This window comes from Pleurodeles waltl, chromosome 7, assembly GCF_031143425.1.
Source record: "Pleurodeles waltl isolate 20211129_DDA chromosome 7, aPleWal1.hap1.20221129, whole genome shotgun sequence".
In the NCBI taxonomy this organism is placed as follows: Eukaryota; Metazoa; Chordata; class Amphibia; order Caudata; family Salamandridae; genus Pleurodeles; species Pleurodeles waltl.
Genome location: NC_090446.1, coordinates 460172719 through 460196918, shown reverse-complemented (window position 1 = coordinate 460196918; position 24200 = coordinate 460172719). Strand labels below are relative to the sequence as shown.

The 24200-nt window shown below is 46.2% G+C and overlaps 1 protein-coding gene across 2 annotated transcripts in view; it reads left to right on the top strand.

The window, feature by feature from the left end:
- LOC138304190 (sulfotransferase 1 family member D1-like) overlaps nt 1-23640 on the top strand; it is an 84782-nt gene extending 61142 nt beyond the window's left edge. For both annotated transcript variants that reach the window (XM_069244038.1, XM_069244039.1), the window contains exons 7-8: nt 18095-18275; nt 20946-23640. In XM_069244038.1, the coding sequence (XP_069100139.1) occupies nt 18095-18275; nt 20946-21058 (294 nt within the window). In that variant the 3' untranslated portion in view covers nt 21059-23640. The remainder of the gene's footprint in view (nt 1-18094; nt 18276-20945) is intronic.
- The last annotated feature ends 560 nt before the right edge of the window (nt 23641-24200 follow it).

Sequence of the window (24200 nt, the reverse complement as noted above, 5' to 3'; positions counted from 1 at the left end):
GCCTGTGCCTCATCCCTGATGACTTAGTGGCCACTTGAAAGTAAGTGTCCTTTCTCTCTCGCTGTCTCACTTTACTCCTGCTTTCTTCTTTTTACTTAGTTTTTCACTTTTTCTGGCTCTTTTTATTTATTTTTCTTTCCCTCTTCCCCCTTTCCCCTTTTCCCTCCCAAATTCCCCCCACACCGCTGCTGGTCCTGCGGCCCCACCCCCCTGCATCCCCGCGAAGATCTTTTCCCACCCTCCCGCCTCCCAGCTGACTGGACCCCCCACCTCCCTCCCCTTCTTAATGGGAGCTGCTGCGCTGTGAGCGGGCGACTCCACTGACCTCCTTGCCAGTGGCTATTGCCCTCCCCAGCTCCTCCTGTGGCTGCTACTGCTGCTGCCTCTACCTCAGGGAACAAACTGAGAGTCTGCCTGACTCTCAGTTCGATGCCCTCCTCCACTCACAGGCTCATGCCTGCGCCTCATCCCTGGTGGTCTAGTGGCCACCTGCAAGTAAGTATCCTCTGTCTCTCTTTATTCCTGCCTTCATTTTACTTTGTTTTTCACTTTTTCTGGCTCTTTTTATTTATTTTTCTTTCCCTCTTCCCCCTTCTCCCTCCAGAATTCCCCCTGTGGTGCTGCTGCCCCTGCCCCGCAATGCACTTTTCCTACCCTCCTGCCTACCAGCTGACCAGACCCCCCACCTCCCTCCTCTTCTTAATGGCGGCCACAGCGCTATGAGAGGGCAACTCCACTGTCCTCCTGGCCAGCGTCTGTTGCCCTCCCCAGCTCCTCCTGCTGCTGCTAGCGCTGCTGCCTCTGCCTCAGGGAACGAACTGAAAGTCTGCTTGACTCTCAGTTCGAGGCTCTCCTCCACCTGCAGGCTCCTGCCTGCGCCTCATCCCTGGTGGCCAGTGGACACCTGCAAGTAAGTATCCTCTGTCTCTCTCTGTCTCTCTTTACTCCTGGCTTTTACTCCTGCCTTTTTTCTTTTTCTTTTGTTTTTCACTTTTTCTTGCTCTTTTTATTTAGTTTTATTTCCCTCTTCTCAATCCCACATTTCCCCCATGTCGCTGCTGCCCCTGCGGCCCACTCCCCTACCCCTGCGAAGTGCTTTTCTTGCCCTATTGCCTCCCAGCTGACCAGACCCCCAATGTCCCTCCCCTTCTTAATGGCGACCGCGCGCAGTGGGCGCACCACTGGAGTGCCGATGCAACACCAAAGGCAAGCCCATCTGTGTCCATCCGCGCCTGGACCGCACCCAGCGCCAGAAAACCTAGATCTCTAACGAGCTATTCCCTGGCCACCCTCCATTACGACACCAAGACCCTCCACCGCCTTAATACTGGACGTCTCAGCGCCTGCTGCACTGTATTTCCTAAGGACACCCACAGGCCTTTTTGCTGCCGGAACTGCAACCTCAGTTCGAGCCACAACAGACAACCAGAACACCCCAAACCTGAAACCACAAATGCCTGCCATAACCTTATGAACTGCCTCCTTCTGAATATACGCTCTCTCTACAAGCACACCACCGAACTCTGAGACCTGATCAGCTCCACCCATCCAGACATCCCCTTCCTAACCGAAACCTGGACCACCCTATCTCCGGACCAGACATCCCCATCGCAATCCCAGAAGGCTACAACTTCCTAAGGAAGGACAGACCCTCCTGTCCGGGCTGAGGACTGGCCATAGTACACAAGTCCTCACTCCGCATCACAGTCAACATGAAGGAGCACTGCACCACAATGGAACACCTACACTTCCTGATCCACTCCACTCCCAACTCCTCCCTCCGCGGCACCCTGGTCTACAGACCGCCTGGTCACCACCCAGCCTTCATCGACGCCACTGTAGACATCACCAGCCCCCACGCCCTTGCGTCCACCAAATACCTCCTCCTGGGTGACTTGAATTTTCACCTCGTGGACCGCAACAACCGAAACACCACTTCCCTACTCGACAATCTCGCCACCCTCGGCCTAAAGCAACTGATCACCACACCCTTGCACGCTGCAGGATACACACTAGACCCCATTTTTACCTCAACCAACCAGATCACCTTCAAGAATACCTCCACTCCTGATTGGACCGACCATCACTGCATACAGTTCACCTTTACCACACCCAACAGCCGCCTCCACATCTCCAGGGTCCCCCACAGGAAATGGAAATGAATCACTGACGAGCAACTCACCATGACCCTTGCCAAATCACCCCTGCAGCCCAATGCTGCAGAACGCAACCTCAATTCCTGGATCACCTAATGCACCAACTCCTTAACCCCCCTCTGATCAACTTTGGTCAAGCGTGTCCCAAAAAAAGCCAGCGGGTTCACCGCTGAACTCCAAGAATCCAAATGCATCTGCAGGCACCTAAAGAAGAAATGGAGAAACAGCAAAACCACGAAGACCTAGCCTTTTTCAGAGCCACCATTGCCATCCATCACTAACGCATCAAGAGCGCGAAAAAGCCACACTCCGTGAACACATCAGCACCTCCCCACACAACACAACAGAACTTTTCACGGTATTCAACAAACTCCCCAATCCTCCTGTAGTGTGGTTAGTTTTACGTATCCTTTGCGCATTAGCTTCAGGCTTTAGGCCTTTGTGCACTTTGCCCTGAATGTATTTTATTCATTTGCTGACAGCTTAGAGCCTCTGTGCACTTTGCTCTAAATGCTTTTTATTAGGCTTCGTACTGTTATTTTTCAAATAGCCAGTTCTACGGTGTTGTTTTTTATTCAGATCACACTGTTTTGCCTTCTTCAGCACTGGAGTTCTCCATAACATATTCACTCTGTGCTTCAGTCAAGGATACAGTCTGGTACATTGCCGATAGACGTGGTAGGAGTTTAGATTTGGCATTCCTGTTTAGGGACATTTTGTGATCACGATGACATGTTAGTTATAAAATCACTTCCTTGTCCCAATACACGCAAGAGGGAGATTCCAACCAGGGAACCACAACTAGACGCTGACTGCCTCGTTGCAGATGCTGAACCAGATCACAGGCCTTTGCTCAGGTATGAGGGCTGATGTTTCCCCGGTGATTCGGAAAGGCAAGCTAGAAGCTTAACATGCTGTGCTCTAAATAGAACAAGCAGAGGGAGAGTAGAAACTGTTAGGCACTATGATAGCTTTGTTCTTATGTTTTACTCTCCTGGTGACTATTTCAATCCTACTATGTTGTATTGTTCTGGTTATTGCGGCTCACGCTGTATTATCTAAAATACAGTCGTTTTATTAAAACATTATATAAAACTTATACTGTCTTTGTCATTTGTATATGAGATCATATTGTAAATGAGAGAGTTGGTTTGGATCTGAGTGACCACGACTTCCCTGAGAAGTTCCAAAGATGTCATGCGCTCGGCTGCCTAATCATTTCTTCCCCGCGGGAGAAATGAGGCACTGCTAGTTAGCCGGAGCAAAAACCGGATTTAGGGTGACAGAGTTCTTTACAAGTGGGTCAGACTCAGTCCCCCACACCGTTATCGATGCTGCTAACTAGAAATCCAGTAGTCTCATTTAGGATAATGAGAGCCCAAGCGACATGGCGCCGCCAACGATTGGTCTGGCTCTAATGTTTAGGTCCGACTGACTCTCTCGGTCTCATATATATTTTGACTCCTCGGTTCCATACGCGGAGACGTCCGTGGGGCTGAGGGTTTCCGCCACCACGGGATAGGTACATCCTATTGCTTAGTGGTTGGTTGTTCAAGCTTGAACTTTGAAAGGAAAAACCCCAATATTGGTGTGCCTTCTCTGACCTAGAGCTATTTTTTTTCTAACAAATGGCGAATCCTAATGTAGTGAATATAGCAATCAATATGCGTCACCCGCTCACAGGACATCTGATAGCACATGGATTGACAGTCCAGGGGGGTCCAGTCACTTTTGTGGTGGATGTCCATGCAGCCTATAGGACAGAACTTTTTTATTCTTGTGTCGTATTTCCAGCAGTTGATGGGGGTACAAATACTTTTCACGAATACACTGTTGCGAATGTCCCTGGACAATACAGGGCTTACGCTTACTTAGAGATACCTCTATCTCATCAAGAACACCATAATTGGCTTGATGGCGCCCTCCCACACACAGTAGCACAAGTAAGGTTAGGTCCACTGAGTAATGATGGTCCGACCTGGCCTTTATTGGCTACTTATACACCATATCCTGCGGTTGCAAATTTGGCAGTGGCTGACGTGCGTCGTTTATATATAGACTTAGCAACTACATACAGAAGACTGGTTCAGTTTGTAATGCAGACATTAAATACTAATGCAGCGCGTGCTGCTCCGGCTCACCCACAAGCAGTGGTTCCGGGTATCAATCCAGCCACTGTACACTCAGTTATGGGTAAGGTACCGGCTAAACGTGAGGAGACTCCATTTTGGCTGGCGCAGAAAATTAATACGCTGGAAGCAGTATTTCCCCATACGGGACCTCAGGATAAACATAGAATTTTGACGATGTGTTTGCCGTATGGGATGGTTCCTCCGGTGGACCTTTGTAATACCTGGGGCACAGTGTTTGCCGCGCTCTACACTACAGCACACGGTACACCGACTTTAGCTAATTTACCGGAAGTGCTTAAACAAATTAAAGATTAATATGGGGCTGCCCCTGCCTTAGATTTGGGCATGCAGTTAATGGGCAATTTTGCTGCGGTTTCTTCTATTATTTTGAGTAATCTCAAGGGAGAGGCAGTAGCACTAGCGGTGCGAATGCGTCTTCGGGATGTTCTGCAGATTGATCAGGAGCGGGAACTTCCGAGGATAATAGCAGAGACCTATTCCAGTATTGGTCGCGATAGCCTAGGGGCTAGACCGCAAAAACCCCAATTGCAGGGTAAAAATAATAAAGATAATGCTAAGCAACAGCAACCTGAGGGAACAAAAAAGCGCTGGGAAAAGAAACAGCAAACACCTAAAAAAGATGGGGGACAGTCTCCGCAACCGGAGACCCCGCAGAATAGGTATAATCTCAGGAATAGGGATAATTTGAAGACGCCTGATAGATATCAATATACTGATACACGCCAATCTCGTTCCTTTCAGGACTCCTCAGAAAAGAGAAGTGAGAGAGGTGGGCGGTCAGAGCGGAGGACGGAGTACGTGAAACCGAGACAGGATTCACAACGCTCAGCGGAGGTTTCTGTTAAACAAGAAGAGAAACCGCTGCAACAAAAACAGCAATTTAAAAAGAAGAAAGTGGCAGCAGTCTCAGTTAGACATGCCGCTCAAGAAGAGAGTTCTCTTGACGAACAAGACATGGGCGTTAGCACTGTTAGACAGCGCGGCAGAGGTCACAATAGTTCGCCGGAGTCTTCTAGAGCATCTGGAGGTGAAAGCAACTGATGACTTCATACAAGTCGAAACGGCGGACATGCGAGTCTCGGATCCTGATAGAGTATATCAAGTGACTCTACGATTAGAAGGGGACATTGACCGCATTGTACACGCCATCTTTTGGGACCATGTGGTAAAATCATATGATGTTCTGTTGGCCGAACAGGATTGGCCACCTGACTTTGTTCGCGACTGTCCGGTTGGGGAGGATGTTATTGTACCTTCCTTCTCACCACTTGTTCCGAGAGAGCTAGCAGAGTCCTATGGTAAAACATGGGCTCTTGCACAGGCTCCCGCCCTATATAGAAATAACGTGGGGTGGGATAGACAATCACCTTATCATGTAATTCCAATAAAGGGCACACCTCAGCCACAGCCGCAGTATCCTATTAAATTTGAGGCAAGGGCATCGGTTAGGAAAACTCTTACACAATTGAAGTACCAGGGTGTAATTGAGCCCTGTGTCTCGCTGATGAATAATCCCTTATTTCCGGTTGCTAAACCGGACCATTCATATAGGATAGTGGTGGATTACAGACATTTGAATAGTCATACACGCACATATGCAATACAGAATTCACATAGCGCAGCGCTTACAAACAATATAGTGCGTAAGAAATACAAAACAACGTTGGATATCTCGAATGGATTTTTCTGCCAAAATATAGCGCCCGAAAGTCGGGACTATACCAGTTTCAGTGCGTTTGGCTCTCAGAAAAAAAATTGTCGTTTGCCTCAGGGGTATAAAAATAGCCCAGGACTGTTTTAGGCTCGTGTGACTGAAATGCTGCACGAGTTGGACCCTGAAGCGTTATCATATGTTGATGACATATATTTGACAGACAATGAGATTCTGCAACATCTAAGGCGCGTATCGCGCATTGTTGTGGGGTTTGCTGATATTGGCTATAAGTTTAATTTTAAGAAATCAAAGATTGCCTTCCTCAGCGTCATTTTCCTGGGATATGAGTTGTCGAGTGAGGGCAAGAGCCTAGCGCCACATTTTTGAGAGAAATTTGCTTTATTGCAGCCTCCTAATATGGTTCGGAAGCTCCAGTCATTGTTGGGGTTTCTGAATTTTGGCAGAACTTACATTCCTGATTATGCTACGCGTATAAAACCCTTATACGAACTGATTCGCCCGAATTTTTCGAGTAGATTTTGGACGATTGAGCATACACACATACTGCAAGAGTTACAGACTGATCTCTTAGCAGTTAAACACTTACACACACAGGACAATAAGACACATTTAGTCATCAGGGTGATACCTGGGGCTGTTGGGTTTACGTATGTCACCTTTAATGAGGGTGAGACAGTCCCGATTGCATACAAGTCCCACTTGTATTCTGCTGCAGAACAACGATTTGCACAGACTGAGAAAATACTCACTGCAGTACAGATGGCTGTGATTAAAGAAAGACCGCTTGCCCAGGGCCAACGCATCATTGTCGTTTCCCCGATTCCAGCCTTAGAGGCTGTTACAAAAGCAAGTGTTCCTAATTCGAAAGCTTTACACCCGCGATGGATACAATGGGCTACGTCTTTGACAGCCACTGATGTAGATTACATATTTGACCCTAAACTGCAGACTCAAGAATTTCTTCAATATGAAATAGAGTACCCAGTTCCTGCTGGCACGTTGCCTATTGACCAATATCAGGTGGTCATGTATACCGATGGCTCTGCGCAACCAGCGGTTGGGACTAAACAACAGTATTCTGCTGCATGTGCGGTGGTGAGCGGCACTATGGAGGGGGAAGTGTTCTGCCCCGACATACTTATACTAAAACCTTGGGAGATTGCACGGCGCAGCTGGCTGAGCTCAAAGCTCTATTGTTAGCGTTGGAGCACGCGGATCCGGCGATTTTGACCTTGCTGGTCTGTGATTCCTACTACTGTGTTCAGTCTTTCAATGAATATCTGCACTATTGGAAGTTGAATGGGTTCAGAGATTGTAAAGGCAACACCATTAAACATAAATTGTTGTGGGGTAAGGTTGCGGATCTGAAAGAAACGCTTCCTAAGGTCCATGTTGTGCATACACTTGGACACCAGCGCGTTGGGATACACGGTGCTGGGAATACTTTGGCTGATGAAGCCGCGAAGTCGGCAGTGGCTGTCGCCACTGTGGCCGCAGTGACTCGTTCGAGTTCCAAACCAGACACAGAGATTTCGGCTGCCATAAGAGCTACGGCTGATGGCACTCCATTTCCTAAAGGATTTCCTTCTAAATATGGTTACTGCTTGAGTAGTGCACTAAATGCTGTTGTTAATATTCCAGGCATTGGTGTACGTGAACTACCCAATAAAATTGAGAAACCTCGATTAATTTCTGCAGCACATGAGGGGGTGGCGTCTGCACATGCTGGTGTGGCTGCCACGATTTCACTTTTACAGGCTCGTTACTGGTGGCCTGGTCTCTATAAAGAGACAAAGCAATATGTCCTTTGTTGTGACGTTTGTCAACAGATTAAAGCTTCGTCGGCTAGACGCCCGCAGCAGACGCCCCTTCTGATTTCAAACAAACCTTTACAGTGTGTGTACTTGGATCATTGCGGTCCGCTGACACCAGATAGTGCATACAAATATATATTGGTTGCTGTAGATTCGTGCTCCAGATTTGTGTGGGTATGGCCACAACGCTCGGCTGACGCTCGGACTGTTATTAAAGATTTGCGCATCTTTGTCGATACATTTGCAGTTGCGGCTTTTCATTCGGACCAGGGCCCTGCTTTCGCCTCTAAGGCATTCAGGGACACCATGGCTTCGTTGGGGGTCCAACTCCAATTCTCGTCTCCATTTCATCCAGAGGGAAATTCTGTAGTGGAGCGTTTAAATCGTGATTTAAAGCAATCCTTAACGGCCAGGGTTATAGGTACGGGTCGTAGTTGGCTAGCCCACCTTTATGGAGTACAGAGAGCACTTAATAACGTGCCTAGATGGTCACTGGGGGGGTCGTACTTCATATGAGTGCCTGTTTGGAACACAAATGTATGTTCCTGATCTAGATGGTCCTGGTGTGGAGGCGGCAGTTACGCACTTTGACATAAATGATCGTGTCGCTGTTTTGCAGGATTTACAACAATTCCGTGAAGATAACTCTTCTGCAAGTGCTGCCTCCTCAGGAATTAAGGATGAGCCAGTAACACCTACTGGCTGGATACCCAGGATTGAGGATCTAGTGTGTGAAAAGGTCGCAGTAAAGAAAGAATTTGGTCCTTCTTATCGAGCACCTGTCCCTGTGTTAGGGGTGAGCGGCACGAGAACTGTGATTTTACCGCCGCTGCAAGGGGCCAAAGGAAATCGCTTTGTTTCCATTGATAATGTCAAGTTACAACATGTGGCCGATTCTCCACAGCAGACCAAGAGGGACACCCAGTAGTTCCGGCATCCCTCTCACTACTGGGGAAGAAGTCCCGCTGCAGGTGATTTACACCGACGCTGTTTCCTCTCCGAGCTTGGGGAGGGTGGAAGATGATCTTGCGATTGTTCCACAGACAACGATTAATATGGAATCTTTTGATCAAGTTGCTGTACGTTCTACTGATGTTTCTGAACATGTGGTTTATAGCGTGCCTAGGAGAGAGCCTCCATCTGCTTCTTTGTTCACAATTGCACCTTTTGCAAGAACTGCCTCTGGCTGCTTTAACGACGCTGATGAAGCAGTGTCCAGCTCCTCGTCCTCGATGTCTTCTGTCCGAGGTCCACGTAAGCTGCTGGATTGGCTTAAACGCACATATTTTGTTTTTCCTTGGAACTATTTGTGGCTTTTTATGGCTGTAATGACTCCTTTTTTATGGTTGGGATTTGTGGTTACTTTTTTTCTAGTAATACATGGTCATTTTCTTCCTGATCGATCTGACATTGAGCATGTGGAGACTGTGTTGAGACCACATTTTTCGTCTCATGTGGTTCGAAGAGACTTGTCCGATGTGAGCATTTCTGCAATACCGATTCCGGATGGGATTGTGTGGGATAAAGTAATGTTTGATATATATGGTCCCACTGAATTGATTCAAATACCGTATGTCCTCAAGTTATCAATGAATGATATTGTTATACCAGGCATTGTTTCTGATGATTGGGATGTGAAGACAGTAGATTCTATGCTAACAGATTTGCAATATTATACTGTCTATGACGATGAAGATGCTTACCAATTTAGAGATAATCATGGTGACATGTTTTGCTACAACTATTATGGATACCACTTTATTCATAAAGCTAGTAGCCCTAAGTCCATATTTAATTATGTGCAATGGGAACATTGCTCGACTCCTCCACAAGGGAGTTCGAAAACGTATTATGATAAATTTGCATATTTTTCTGGGCATGATCAGCGGAATGCTAAGTCTTACTATTTTAAAGTTGCACCGTATTCTAATAAGCAAATTTTATTGACCAATACTAAATTACTGTATTCAAATTTGTTTGTATCTAAACTTTCGGTCGAGGGGTATGAATACTGGTTAAAGACTGTTGACTTGAAAAGTGTTTGGGGTACGAAAAATTGGCAGATGCAAGGCAGGGATACATTATTTAGAGCATGTATTATCCCTGTGCAGATGATTTTCCTCAATGACACAGTACAACAGACTAGCTGTTTGGGCTTGGCGACAATTAGAGAGTTGAATTTGCCTAGTATACCTGTCCCTTCCAAATTAAACAACTGGCAGCACTATGTGAATGCTACTTTTAGTGAATTTACACATTGGGTCCAGAATGGTACGCTTAACACTTCATCGTTACATCCGGGCGGGTGGTTATTATGGCCTGTAGATGCTAATAAATGTCATCAACGTTTTGTCACCTCTTCAGGGGGGTTCAGGACTAGTAGGGCAGACCCTCGTTACATTTCACCAGAACATGCTGATATTATAACTACGTACAGCGTGGGGAAGCTTTGTCAACAATGGTTGAAGTCATCCACGCTGGATGCAGTTAAGTCACATCTCAAGTTACTGTCTAATGGTACTGATTTACAAGATTTTTTGTCAGGTCCCAAGGTACCACGGAAGAAAAGGTTTTTATAAGTTGTTTATAATGAGATTTGGAAACTTTCACAACAGGAGGCTGCAGCCCGGTTGAGGCAGATTGATCAGGAAAATCTGCTGCAGACTTTGGGGGTCATTCTGACCCCGGCCGGCGGCGGAAGCCGCCGGCCTGGCTGGAACCGCCAGAATACCACTGCGCGGTCAAAAGACCGCAGCGGGTATTCTGGGTTTCCCGCTGGGCTGGCGGGCGACCGCCAGAAGGCCGCCCGCCAGCCCAGCGGGAAACACCCTTCCATGAGGATGCCGGCTCCGAATGGAGCCGGCGGAGTGGAAGGGGTGCGACGGGTGCAGTTGCACCCGCCGCGATTTTCAGCGTCTGCATGGCAGACACTGAAAATCTTTGTGGGGCCCTGTTACGGGGGCCCCTGCAGTGCCCATGCCATTGGCATGGGCACTGCAGGGGCCCCCAGGGGCCCCACGACACCCCATACCGCCATTCTGTTCCTGGCGGCCAAAACCGCCAGGAACAGGATGGCGGTATGGGGGTCGGAATCCCCATGGCGGCGCAGCAAGCTGCGCCGCCTTGGAGGATTCACCAGGGCAGCGGGAAACCGGCAGTACACCGCCAGTTTTCAGTTTCTGACCGCGGCTGTACCGCCGCGGTCAGAATGCCCATGGGAGCACCGCCAGCCTGTTGGCGGTGCTCCCGCGGTCGTTGGCCCTGGCGGATTTTACCGCCAGGGTCAGAATGACCCCCTTTGTCTGTTGTTGATAATGGCATGCATACCCTTTCTGACCGTGTTTACACGATTGACAGCATTGTTTCCTCTGCTATTGACATTATTAAATCGGACATGTCTTCTTTATATCATGGGCAGAGTCAGACGCGGTCCATCATGCAGCTGGGTTGGACTCTTCAAACCTTGAAGGCGGGTCGCGTTCCATGGCAGCACATTCGTGCCAGGGAGATCTTTATCTCCTTTAATTTGACTCGTCAACAACAGTTGATGGCTAAAAAGGAAGCGACATATGTTATGTTGAATATTGAGAAATTGGAGAAACTGCCTTTCACGGTGGCTGAGATTCCGTCAGCTGAGTGGTTGATTCATGGGGTTATTAATTTGCCTATCTCCACTCTGCAATTTACTTCTTGTTTGAAGCACATTCCGGTGGGTAGATATGAACTATTGGGATACAGTTACATACACAAGGTGTGGGAGCTTCCCTTTCAATACAGATGTGTTAATGGTTTGAGGGAGGTTTTTCTTAGCGGTAGCGAATGCGAAGCTTCTGTCAGCCATTCCATGGTTTGTAAACAGCTGTCCTTGCACGGAGCGTGTAACGCTTCGATTGCTAACTTAGCTTGTTATTTGAAGGGTGTTCCAGTCCCGGTTATTAAAAACACTTTCCAGGTGCTTTCTAACGGCAGTTACATTGTTCTTAACAGCGAACGCTGCTGTGGCATGCGTGCCGGAATAGTTTACGTTGTCGTTGTCAACAAGGCCGTTACGTGCTGCGGGAATGTGTTGTTTCCCCCCACTCAAATTAGGGAGGTAGCGGACATCTGGCCTCATATTGCTACTTTCAAGGTTGATTTTGACAAGTTGAGTCGGCTGAAAGCTTTATTGTTTCAAAAGCATGTGGCCCTTACATCTGCTAGCGAGACCTACGCACTTCAGGTGGCAAGGTCATCGGCGGAGATATAGTCCCTTTTGAATACTAACTTTCCAAGTCACTTCGGTGAACTTGTGGGACGTATATGTAATGCATCCAGCACTGCTGGTATTGCTAATTTTTTCAAAGCCGTTGGTGTTGGTTTCGCTCACACCTTCTCTTCCATTTTCGGTTTGATACCTTCGGCTATACACTCTATTTTCGGAAGCATTTTTGGGGGTTTCCCGATTACTTTGGCTTTGTTGGCTGGAGTCTTGCTATTGTTGCTATTTTTTCGCAATGGCTGTCCCGCCACGACGAGATCCTATATTGCTGATCCCGTCAGCGCAGCTGTGTCGTGAACGCATGATGCAGCATTTTGGAGCTACACTCCTGGGCCATTTGGAGTGTGACTGGTCTCTGTCATTCAGACCGGTTTTGGATTGTGTACAACCCGTGTTTCGGTGCCTTTGGTGCTCGTTTGAACATGCACTGGCTTTTTGTCTCTCACTGCAGCGCCCTCCATTGGTCGATCCTGATCTGTTGATGTTCCCGATTAGGGCTCATTCCCAGACTTGTGCACTACGGTTGCGTTTGCTTCGTGAGGTGGTTTATGAGATTCCCTTCCTGGAGGAAGATGGTATTGTCTCTTTCATTGGCCCTGCACGGGGTGCCGCCCTGAATGGTTTTGGGGCTTTGGAACACACCTGCTCCATGGTACTTTGTGGCGTGGAACTTCCGATATTAACATATATCGAAGTGGAGGAGCTCCTACGTTCTATTGCTTCTGTCTGACAATTGGATTTTTTTTTCTCTCTCCGGCAAAATTGACACTATATTGAATTTGGCTTTATCGTCACATGTTTCCTAAATTTATGACTTTGTTGTCTTCTTACCTTGTCGAAATATATGGTTTTATATATTGTTTATATTTGGGGCATGCTTTTATATTATTGGAACCACTCGCTACCGACAAGGGAAGGGTGTAGTGTGGTTAGTTTTACGTATCCTTTGCGCATTAGCTTCAGGCTTTAGGCCTTTGTGCACTTTGCCCTGAATGTATTTTATTAATTTGCTGACAGCTTAGAGCCTCTGTGCACTTTGCTCTAAATGCTTTTTATTAGGCTTCGTACTGTTATTTTTCAAATAGCCAGTTCTACGGTGTTGTTTTTTATTCATATCACACTGTTTTGCCTACTTCAGCACTGGAGTGCTCCATAACATATTCACTCTGTGCTTCAGTCAAGTATACAGTCTGGTACATTGCCGATAGACGTGGTAGGAGTTTAGATTTGGCATTCCTGCGTAGGGACATTTTGTGATCACAATGACATGTTAGTTATAAAATCACTTCCTTGTCCCAATACACGCAAGAGGGAGATTCCGACCAGGGAACCACAACTAGACGCTGACTGCCTCGTTGCAGATGCTGAACCAGATCACAGGCCTTTGCTCAGGTATGAGGGCTGATGTCTCCCCGGTGATTCGGAAAGGCAAGCTAGAAGCTTAACATGCTGTGCTCTAAATAGAACAAGCAGAGGGAGAGTAGAAACTGTTAGGCACTATGATAGCTTTGTTCTTATGTTTTACTCTCCTGGTGACTATTTCAATCCTACTATGTTGTATTGTTCTGGTTATTGCGGCTCACGCCGTATTATCTAAAATACAGTCGTTTTATTAAAACATTATATAAAACTTATACTGTCTTTGTCATTTGTATATGAGATCATATTGTAAATGAGAGAGTTCCAAAGATGTCATGCGCTCGGCTGCCTAATCATTTCTTCCCCGCGGGAGAAATGAGGCACTGCTAGTTAGCCGGAGCAAAAACCGGATTGAGGGTGACAGAGTTCTTTACAAGTGGGTCAGACTCAGTCCCCCACACCGTTATCGATCCTGCTACCTAGAAATCCAGTAGTCTCATTTAGGATAATGAGAGCCCACGCGACACTCCCTCTGAAGCCACCAACATCGCCTCATCTCAAGACCTCTGCGACAAACTGGCCACTTTCTTCCACTGCAAGAATAAGGACATCTATGACAGCTTCCTCCCGCAGAACCCACCCAGCGTCAGAGCCCACGACCGACCCAGACGCCAGAACCCCGCCCAAACCATCCACAGCTGGTCCACGCTCACCACAGAGGAGACTGAAATCATCATGAACAGCAATCAACAGATCCCTGTCCTCACCAAATCTACAACAGAGCCAGTGCATCAGTAGCCCCCCAACTCCTCAAGACGCTGAGCTACTCCATTACAACAGCCACCTTCCAGGAAGGTTGGAAACATGCCGAAGTCTGCCCCCTCCTGAAGAAACCCACAGCCAACCCATCAGAGCTCAAGAACTTCCAACCCTTCTCGCTGCTACCCTACCCAGCAAAAGTCCTGGAAAAATCTATAAACTCACAGCTGTGACAATTCCTCGAGGACAACTCTCTGGATACCTCGCAGTCTGGATTCCGACGGCAAACTACAGCACGGGGACAGCTCTTCTTGCAGCCACCAGTGACATCCGCACACTCCTCGACCATGGACACACCACAACACTCATACTTCTCGACCTCTCAGCAGCCTTCAACACGGTCTCCCACAGCACCTTATGCACCAGACTCCATGACGCAGGAATCCGCGGAAAAGCCTTGCAATGGATCCACTTCTTCCTCACAAGAAGAACGCAGAGAGTCAGGCTCCCACCTTTCATATCCAAACCAACAGAAGTCAGCTGCGGAGTCCCTCAGGGATCCTCTCTGAGCCCAATGATGTTCAACATTTACATGGCCCCCCTGGCAGCCATCATCAGAGACCACGAAATGAACATCATTTCATACGCCGATGACACACAACTCATCATATCCATCACTGAAGACCCAGACAAAGCTAAGAGGAACTTTCACATCGGGATGAAAGAGGTCGCCACCTGGATGAGGGAGAGCTGCCTCAAGCTCAACTCGGATAAGAACGAGTTCATCATCTTCGGAAATTCCACCTCTGCCTGGGACAACTCGTGGTGGCCAACATAGCTCAGCGCACCACCTACTCTGACTGACAACGCCTGCAACCTAGGAATCATCCTCAACTCCACACCCTCCGCCAACTTGGCAAAATCTTCAAATGGATCACGGTCGAGTGCCGCAAAATAATCACCCACGTCCTAGTCATTAGCAAGATCGACTACTGCAACACATTAGGAAACTACAAATAATCCAAAACGCCACAGCAAGACTCATCCTGAATTTTCCCCCACCAAGAACACATCTCCCGAAACCTGAGGACTCTCCATTGGCTCCCAGTAGAGAAGCGAATCAACTTCAAACTACTCACCCACACCTACAAGGCCCAGCACAATAGCGGGCTGAACCATTGCATCTCCTTCCATAACACAGCCACACTCCTCTGTTCCTTCCAGCAGGCGCTAGCTACCGTCCCACGCATCTGGAAAACCACAGCCGAAGGAAGATCTTTCTCATACCTCGCAGCTAAGAGCTGAAACAACCTGCCCGCGCACCTCAGACAAAGCCCATCGCTCACCATCTTCAGGAAGAACCTGAAAACATAGCTCTTCGAATGAGGTCCAGACCCACCACCAGCGCTTTGAGACCCTTGCGGGTCAGTAGTTGCACTTTACAAAAACTGATTGATCAATTGATGTTCTCTCCTTGCATACAGACACTTCCTCGTACTAAAGTCTGGTCGGTCTGTCTCAATCGGATGCATCAAGTGAAGCAGAGAAGTGATAGTGGCACCTCTGGCACCTGATGAGATGTGTTACATCATTTCCTCAGTAGTACCTTTTTTAGCTCCTGATCCCTGCTTGCTGATACAGTTTCTCCTGGGGCTGGTGGCGCTCAGCTGCAGATCCCAGGTTTCTGTGACGGAGGTCTGGAGCTGCAGGCTCAGGGCTGAGAAGATGAAGAGGGGGAAGGCAGGGCAAATGCTGTTCTACCCAAAACTTACTGCTTCCCAAGTTCCAAACCTCTCTTAGACCGCAGAACTAGATTAGCAGTACTTTTCCTTTTCAGCTCATTTGGTGATAAATAAATAGCGTGTTATAAATGGCACCATTGTAAGTTTGGACGCGAATAGAGGTGTTATATTTAAAAAAAACGTGTCTGCATGACTGGCCGCACAGTTACATCGCTGACTTTTTGGTGATGTCGATTTGGCCACAAAGTCAGCAGCAGTTATCAAAGTGTAGATGGACTAAGTTTGTGGTTACTGAGCATTTCCCAGCGAATGATTTTTTAAGGAGTAGTAAATATGTTGCTCCAAGGGTTCCGCACTCACTTCTTTTTAAGTTTCGGAAAAAGACTTAGTAGCATGAGCGCCACTTTAATGCATTTCTTGTTTTTTAGCCAACTACCTCGTAGGCAAGGTCCCACAGATAAACTACAAATCCCTGAATGTAAAGTTGCTGTTGGCTAAAAGCCAGTACTAGCCAGTACTAGCTGATTGTTTCACCCAGTAAGGTGATTTGGCATCTATGCAGAACAGCAGTTCATCTGCATTGTCATGAACTAACACTGCTTCACGAGCAGCGAATTTTGGGTTTGATCTCCTTGCAGTACAACCGAGTTGTATATGTTCTGGCAAATCCTCGGATCTTTATATGAGGGGAACATTCCTTTTACAGGAGGGGTCTGAGATCCAATTCAAAAAGATTAGCTAAAAGGTTTGAGGAACACCATTAAATCTTTTTCCATAATTCAAGGCGAATACTTCCTTGCACTAATGTGTGTGTGTATGGGAGGAGCAGAAGAGGCTGAACATTATCCATGATTTAGCTGGCAAGTGGATGTGTCTTTTATTTTTGAAACCTTTGATCAGTCTGGCTTTTTAGTCAAAGTATTTGGGGCATTTTTAAATAAAGTGGCGCTGCACACAGTGCAGCGTCTCTTTTCATGTGCCCTTTACCTTCACCATGTGTGTGCCATATTTAAAATACAGTGCATCATGGCGCAGGGTAGGGGCCAATAGCCTCACTCTCTATGATGCTATTGATCTACTCTGCAGAAGTAGTGCAAAAATCTTGGTGCTACTTTTGCAGAGGACAGAGGAGCCCATTATAAACAATGGTTTTCCTCCTCTTAATGCCTGGTCTGAGCAGGCGTTGAAAGTGCTGAAAGAAATGACGCATGGAGATCTGTTATATTTCCTTGCTCCATTTTTTCGGCCCCGTAACGGGGGTAAGCCCCATTTGCATTCTTTATGTCTGGCGCAGGCAAAATGTAGCGCAAAGGATTACAATGTGGCGCAATGCAAGCACTGGCCCACTTTGTAAATATGGCATTGGGATTTTGACCTTGTTGGGCCACATTAGAGTTAAAAAAAATGATGCTAATGGGGCACAAGGAGGCCCTGGGGTCTTTTAAATTTGCCCCTTTGTATTGTGGGACCTCTTGTTCCCAGTGGGTCATCTGACTGTCGCCAGCTAGCTGTACAGTTGGCCGTCAGTTAGGCTGTTTTATTGCAGGTGATCACATTCCTTCTAATAGCATCACTAAAGATAAGCATGTTTCTAAGGGTGTACCGTATATTACACACTCTATGATGCAGCTGTTCCCCATCAATCGCCCCTGTAAATGTCATGACACATGTCTTAAACTTATGTTGAGTGAGCTATCCATTCGCTCATATCTTGTCTAAATAACTTACCTGTTGTCGTAATCTCACTGAAATAGAATATCTGGCTGTGTTAGTGGATTTCATGAGAAGACTTTTTTTAAATACTGTACAAGCACTTTAAGAGTTTGAAAGCAAATTTAAAGCTGTAAAACTTCAAATAACCCATGAGACATTAAAATGATGCATGCACAGTAAAACAGAATTCCTTGGTTTATTATTTTAGGATACTTTGATTTAAAGTCTTCATGTGATGTCAAAATTGTGGTCTTTTTTTGTTTACGTTTTAAAATGAATAAGAAAGATGTTGTAAGTTTCATAACAAGCTAATAAGAATGCATTTTTCCTAGATTACACCTAAAATAGATGCCTATATGTACTGACACCATGATTTTTTTCTCCGCATAGTTTTTGGTGAATATTCTCCCAGTAATGTTTTCGCCTACTTTGCTGAATAACAAACTTTCCTTACCTGCATCGCAGGATCCAAGACGAGAGGTCCTGAAACTGCTGCGCTTCTTGGAGCGTGAAGTCTCCGATGAAGTTCTGGAGAAGATTTTGCACTACACGTCCTTCCAAGAGATGAAGAGCAACCCCATGGCTAACTACAGAACCATACCTGACGAGTTAATGGACCAAAATGTGTCTCCTTTCATGAGGAAAGGTAAGACGATTGGAGTCCTGACCTAACCTCAAAGCACCAGGAGAAAATGGAGGGGGAGAACACATGACACACGGAAGAGGCTTCTTCCGTTTGACTTTCCAGTCTCTGTGACTATGATTTTTTTCCTTGGTGCTACTAAACTATAGGAAAATGACTCCTCAGGAGAGTAGTTATTTGGCCCTTCTATTGTCTACTAGTTAAGTCATCACTACCCAAGTGCTCCAGATCTTTTAGAGCCCAGATGTAAGCTAAGCTACAGCCTTGGATTTGATATATTTGTACCCAGATGCACTAACCCACAGTTAGTAATTCTGGGGTGTGGGAATACCGGACCATTCTGAGTTAGTCATACGGAAATGGTGAATAGCAACAGGAATCAGTGTTTTATCTCTTATTCTAACCTGTATTTCCTCATTTCTGCACATTTTACCTGTTTTTAGCAGTTGATAAGCCTATGGAAAAAAAGGGATTTGCGTTCTGAACAAAATCTAGGCCCAAATTTAACAGAAAATGACGGAGCACGACACTTCGCTAAAATTGGCAGCGCCACGCTCCATCATTTTCACATCGAAGGGATGCACCATCTTTAATTGAATACAGTGCATCCCTGTGTTGTCCCCTCGCTGGCGCTGAAATGAGTTGCCAAGCGCGAACGCAGGATCCCTGCACCATTGTGCATGGATGTCTGCGTTGAGAGGTTTGATTGTTTATATGCGGGAAGGTGTCCCATCCTGCACATAAACAATCACTAATGGCGATTTAGCACTTGTGTGTGTGCTGCAGATTACAAAACAAATTTTACATGAGGCAATATTGTGGTGGCACACTAGATAAATGCCTAAAAAGTGATTATTGTAGTGAAACCCCATTTCCTAGAATAACACATGAGGATGACTTAATTGCCTCCCCAGTCATCAAATATATGAGGAAGCCCTATTAAATAACTTATTTGAACGTAAAACTGGAAGTCCTGCACCATGAAAAATATAGTGGTCATTATGTGACCACCAAAGCTGCGGGTGCCAGAAGACCGCCCGTGCTGGCGGTCTTCCGCCCACCATATTACAGGTACTGCTGGATTTCCATCACACTTTGGGCGGAAATCCATCAGAAGTCGTGCTGGCGGGCAGAAGCGCTGGGGCGGTTCCACCACCGACCCAGCCATGCCAGAAGGACACCGCCTGCCGTATTATGTGCAATAATACGGCCTGGCAGTGTCCTGCTGGCGGGGCGCCGCCAGAGGTGGAAGCGCCTGTTCCCTGCCGGACGACCTCCTCCCTGGACCAGGTAAGTTGATTGTCCGACAGGGGTGGGGGGTGGGAGGGTAAGGGCTGTTGTGTGTGCGTGTGTGAGTGTGTGTTGTCTGCGTGTGTGCATGAATGTGTGTATGCGTGTCTGAATGTAGAAGTGAGTGTGTGTATCCATATAAGTGTGTATGCATGGTTGAATGCGTGTATGAGTGCTGATGCGAATGCGAGTATGGATGCATGTGAGTGAATGCGTGTATGTAAATGTAGGTGAATGAGTGTTTATGAGCAGTGCATGTGGGTGTCTGTGCGTGTGCATGTATGTGGGGAAGGGGGTGGGAGGGCGCTGTGTCTGAGGGGGCGCTGTGTCTGGAGGGTGGTTGGGGGAGGGAGGTGGATGGATTGTTGTGCTGTGTCTGGCGGGGCAGGGGGGCTTAGTGCTTGCTGGGGTGGGGGAGTCATCTACCGGTGACAGGGAAGAAATTCTCTGTCACCGGTAACCCTTCAGGGTTTTCGTGGCTGTGCTACTGCCGTGAAAACCTTGGTGGAAAGGCGGCTCCTAATTTAGTCGGCAGTCTTCTGTGGACCATCGGGTCGGAGATGCACCTCTCCGGCCCAGCGGCTCCAACCACCCTGGTAGTATGAGTGGAGATGTGGCAGGTTGGCACAGGCCAACCTGCCACACTCATAATGTGGCAGTCTTTACCGCTAGCCTGTTGGCAGTGAAACCGCCACCTTTGCCCTGGCGGTCAGGAGACCCCCAGGATCATAATGATCCTCTATACGTTTGATGTACTGGTGCATTAAATGGATGCAATGAGTACAAACCAAAATGAAAAGTGGGCATGGGCTGTGACACAGAACGATAGTGAGAATTTACTTTCATAATATAAAAAGCACTACAGGTAGGTCCGGAGCTTAGGTGGAGAGCTGCTCCTGATTATTCTTCTACAACACCACAATACTTATTCCGAATTTATGGTCGCTCATAGAACAGTGTTAAACTGGCCTATAAGGCGGTCTGGCAGTGCTTTAAGGGGAGGTCTGACAGGTCAGTGTGTCAATCGTTTATTTTTGTTTTGTTTGTTTGTGGGTTTGGTTTATGGTCTGGTGGATCGATATTTAATGTAGATTTTACTGGTTTTACCACAAACACTGCATGCAGCAAGCTCAAATCTATGCAATCGCCCAAACCTTGCAAAACACCAATACAGAGCATTTGTACAAATCCTGAACTGCCCCGACCTGGAAATATGGGACACTTTTTTATCTATCTGATTCTCTAATATGTGCCACATATATTTTGGTGCATTGTGTCCCAGTTCTACCATGTCTAAAGCAACGCAAAACATACTTCAGAAGCCTTTGTAACGGAGGCACCAAGTAACTCTGTATTGTCCTTTGACTCTGTCCCTCCACACAGGGATTACCGGAGACTGGAAGAACATGTTCACCGTTGCTCAGAATGAGAAGTTTGATGAAGATTATGTGAGGAAAATGTCAGGGAGCACGCTGCAATTCCGGACAGAGCTATGAGGGCAACAGGCGGCACTTCGTCAACCATATTTTGAATATTGTTTCATGGACTTGCAATATTTTTTAGCTTAAATCCAAAAGATGAATAAAAGATTTCTCCAACGATCACATTTCCATTCTCCCTCCTAGTTGCTCCTGTTTAACTCCTATACATTTCTTCCCATGTCCCCGGGTATTTATCAACATTATGGCAAACTGGAGTTTCTTTTCTCATAAGAAAACCTTTTGTAGATACATTTCGTTTCTATTTTGACCTTGTGTTTTTGCATCTGCCTTGACAGTGCAGCTGTCTCCCTTACTTTATGTTATCAATTCCTTAAATATACATACAGTAGGTTTTGGCTCCACCCACAGGAGTATTTCCCTCCCACCTCATACTGTTGGCTCTTGGCGTAACATTTCCTATGGAGTACTTGGATTGCAATGCATGAATGATTATTTTACACAGCAAAAGTACTCTGAATCGTCCCAGTCTACATTGTTTAGTTCACAGATACACTGTATACAGAAAACAATTGTTTTTGTTGTTTTTTCACTCTAGCAGGCTTTTTTAAATGTATGTCAGGACTAAAAATGCAAGCCAGAACTATTGCTAATGCTTGTTCTTCTTTATTTCTACACTTATGCTGTTTGCTTGTACATTTGCAAATATTGTTTATTTAAAACAAGAATCCTGAAAATTTTAATCAAAGATTACAGTACATGACAACTATAGTTACATGGGCAAGTATAGTATTTGAAAACCATTCACATATGGTTCGAGGTCACCTATCATAATGTAGAATATTTGTATGTATTAACAGATGATACGATATATTTTTTTAATGTCATAGAATCGAAATAGATTGTCAGAGAAGTATACATGAATGGTGTGTGACATAATATGGTAAATTTGGTTACAATAGCTTATTAGGAAGATGATGAATGCACTTATTGCTTTTCTCAAAGAGCGCAGATCTTTGAACACATGCGGTTAAACTCGAATGTGAGAACCACATGCAAGCTCGGACTTTCCCTCTATTGTGGTCAAAGCGATTATTTTATAATCCTTTGTCATCCTTAGAGAAATTTACATGATCGAAATGGATAGTTACAAACATATTCAATACAGCTTAAAGCAATTAGATTAGATCGCTGACGGGATGTCGAATGCATTTATGCTCTTTAAAAAGAATTTGGAATTGTGACAACATGGAGGTTAATGTAACCGTTAGATACATATGGAAGCTTATATCTTTGTTCATTGTAGTTGAAGTGGTTATCGTGTAACCAACTGTCCTCATTAGGGTGATTAATACAAGAAAGGCATATAAGTGAAAAAAGGAATTTTTGGAAATGCTAAATGATTAAGGGCCAGATGTACGAACCGGTTTGCATGGCGCAAGCTGCGAAAATCGTAGTTTGCGTCATGCAAAACGGCCATCGCAATGCACATTCCCATTTTGCGAGTCGGTACCGACTCGCAAAATGGGAATGCGACTCGCAAATAGGAAGGGGTGTTCCTTTCCTATTTGCAACTCGCACCGCGATGCAGAATTGCTTTGTGACCGCGAAAGCGGTCGCAAAGCAATTTGCAGTTAGCACCCACTTGAAGTGGGTGTTAACTCATTCGCAAAAGGGAAGGGGTCCCCATGGGACCCCTTCCCCTTTGTGAATGTCGCACAATTTTTTTTTTCAGAGCAGGCAGTTGTCCAATGGACCACTGCGTGCTCTGAAAAAACGAAACCAAATGGTTTCATTTTTTATTTTGTATTGCAACTCGTTTTCCTTTAATTGAAAAAGCAGTCACAGACATGGAGGTCTGCTGTCTCCAGCAGGCCACCATCCCTGTGAGTGCAGGGAATCGCAAGGGGGTCACAAATTGCGACCCACCTCATTAATATTAATGACGTGGGTCTTTGCGACCCCCTTGCGATTTGCATGAAGGTGTCTGAGACACCATTCTGCATACAAATTTGCAAATCGGAAATTCGATTCTTGCTACATCTGTCCCTAAATGTGTAATCATGGGGAGATATATTGCGAATGCAAGAATTCCAGTGTTGGAAATTTGGTTTAATTTCATTGTGTTTTGGTAATGTTTATCACAATCACATGACATTTAAGCACAGCCAAGATGGCGATTTTCAGGCTGACGAAGGCGGTAACGCCAAAAAGCGTACCTGTTGGTGAATAAAATAATAATAAGCCTTAATTTATTTTTTTTCTTCTATATTTTAGATTCAATATTTTCGTCTAGATTTTCCGGAGGTGAGTGAGCCACTGAAAGCCCAACATCCTGTGGCTCTGGGAAAATCACTTCATCTCCACATCCCTATAAACAATGACTGGTGACCTTGTGTAATGTATTGGGTTTCTATGTAAAGCACTCCAATACCTTCCTATTGAGTTTCTGCTATATAAAAATTGCTGAAAGGTAAAAGCAAAGCCTTAACAGAAGGGATGTTGCTCTATAATAATCTGGGCCATGTACAGGGTTTGCATGACCATTGTCTTGCCTCTTAGTTCAGTAATGGGTCATGTTTGAAAAATATTGCTTTTAATGAAGTACTCCTCAGTGCAGTGCTATAATGTGACATATTAATGACATAGCTTCAACAAGCTAAATAAATAAACTTCTTTGAAGTTCGAAGAGACTTTGGCCCTCATTACAACCTTGACGGTCGTGATAATGTGGAGGTAATACCGCCAACAGGCTGGCAGTAATTACTGCCATATTCTGACCATGGTGGAGAGAACTCAGATAGACAAACACTTTACCACACCAACCGCCAGGGTGGAAACAACAGGCACCACGGCGGTAGCCGCCTACAACCAGGCTGAAGTCAATATTCTGCCTACCATATTAAGACCCAGGAAACCGCCACCTTTTCCGGGGCGGTACCAACGACATCAAAAGCCTGATGGAAACAGACCTCAGAAGAGAAAGGACTCAGCTTTGGAGACACAGGGAACAACCACGCCACCATGGAGCCCGAGCTGAAAATATTTCCGATGATCTTCTATGTCCTGCTCCACCACGAACACGAACGATGGCGAAGACGAACACGGTGAGTACAGCTGCCTAGCACACAGGGGAGGGGGAGGAAAAAGAGTGTGGCACACACACGCAACACCCCCACCCCCAACACCATACACACAA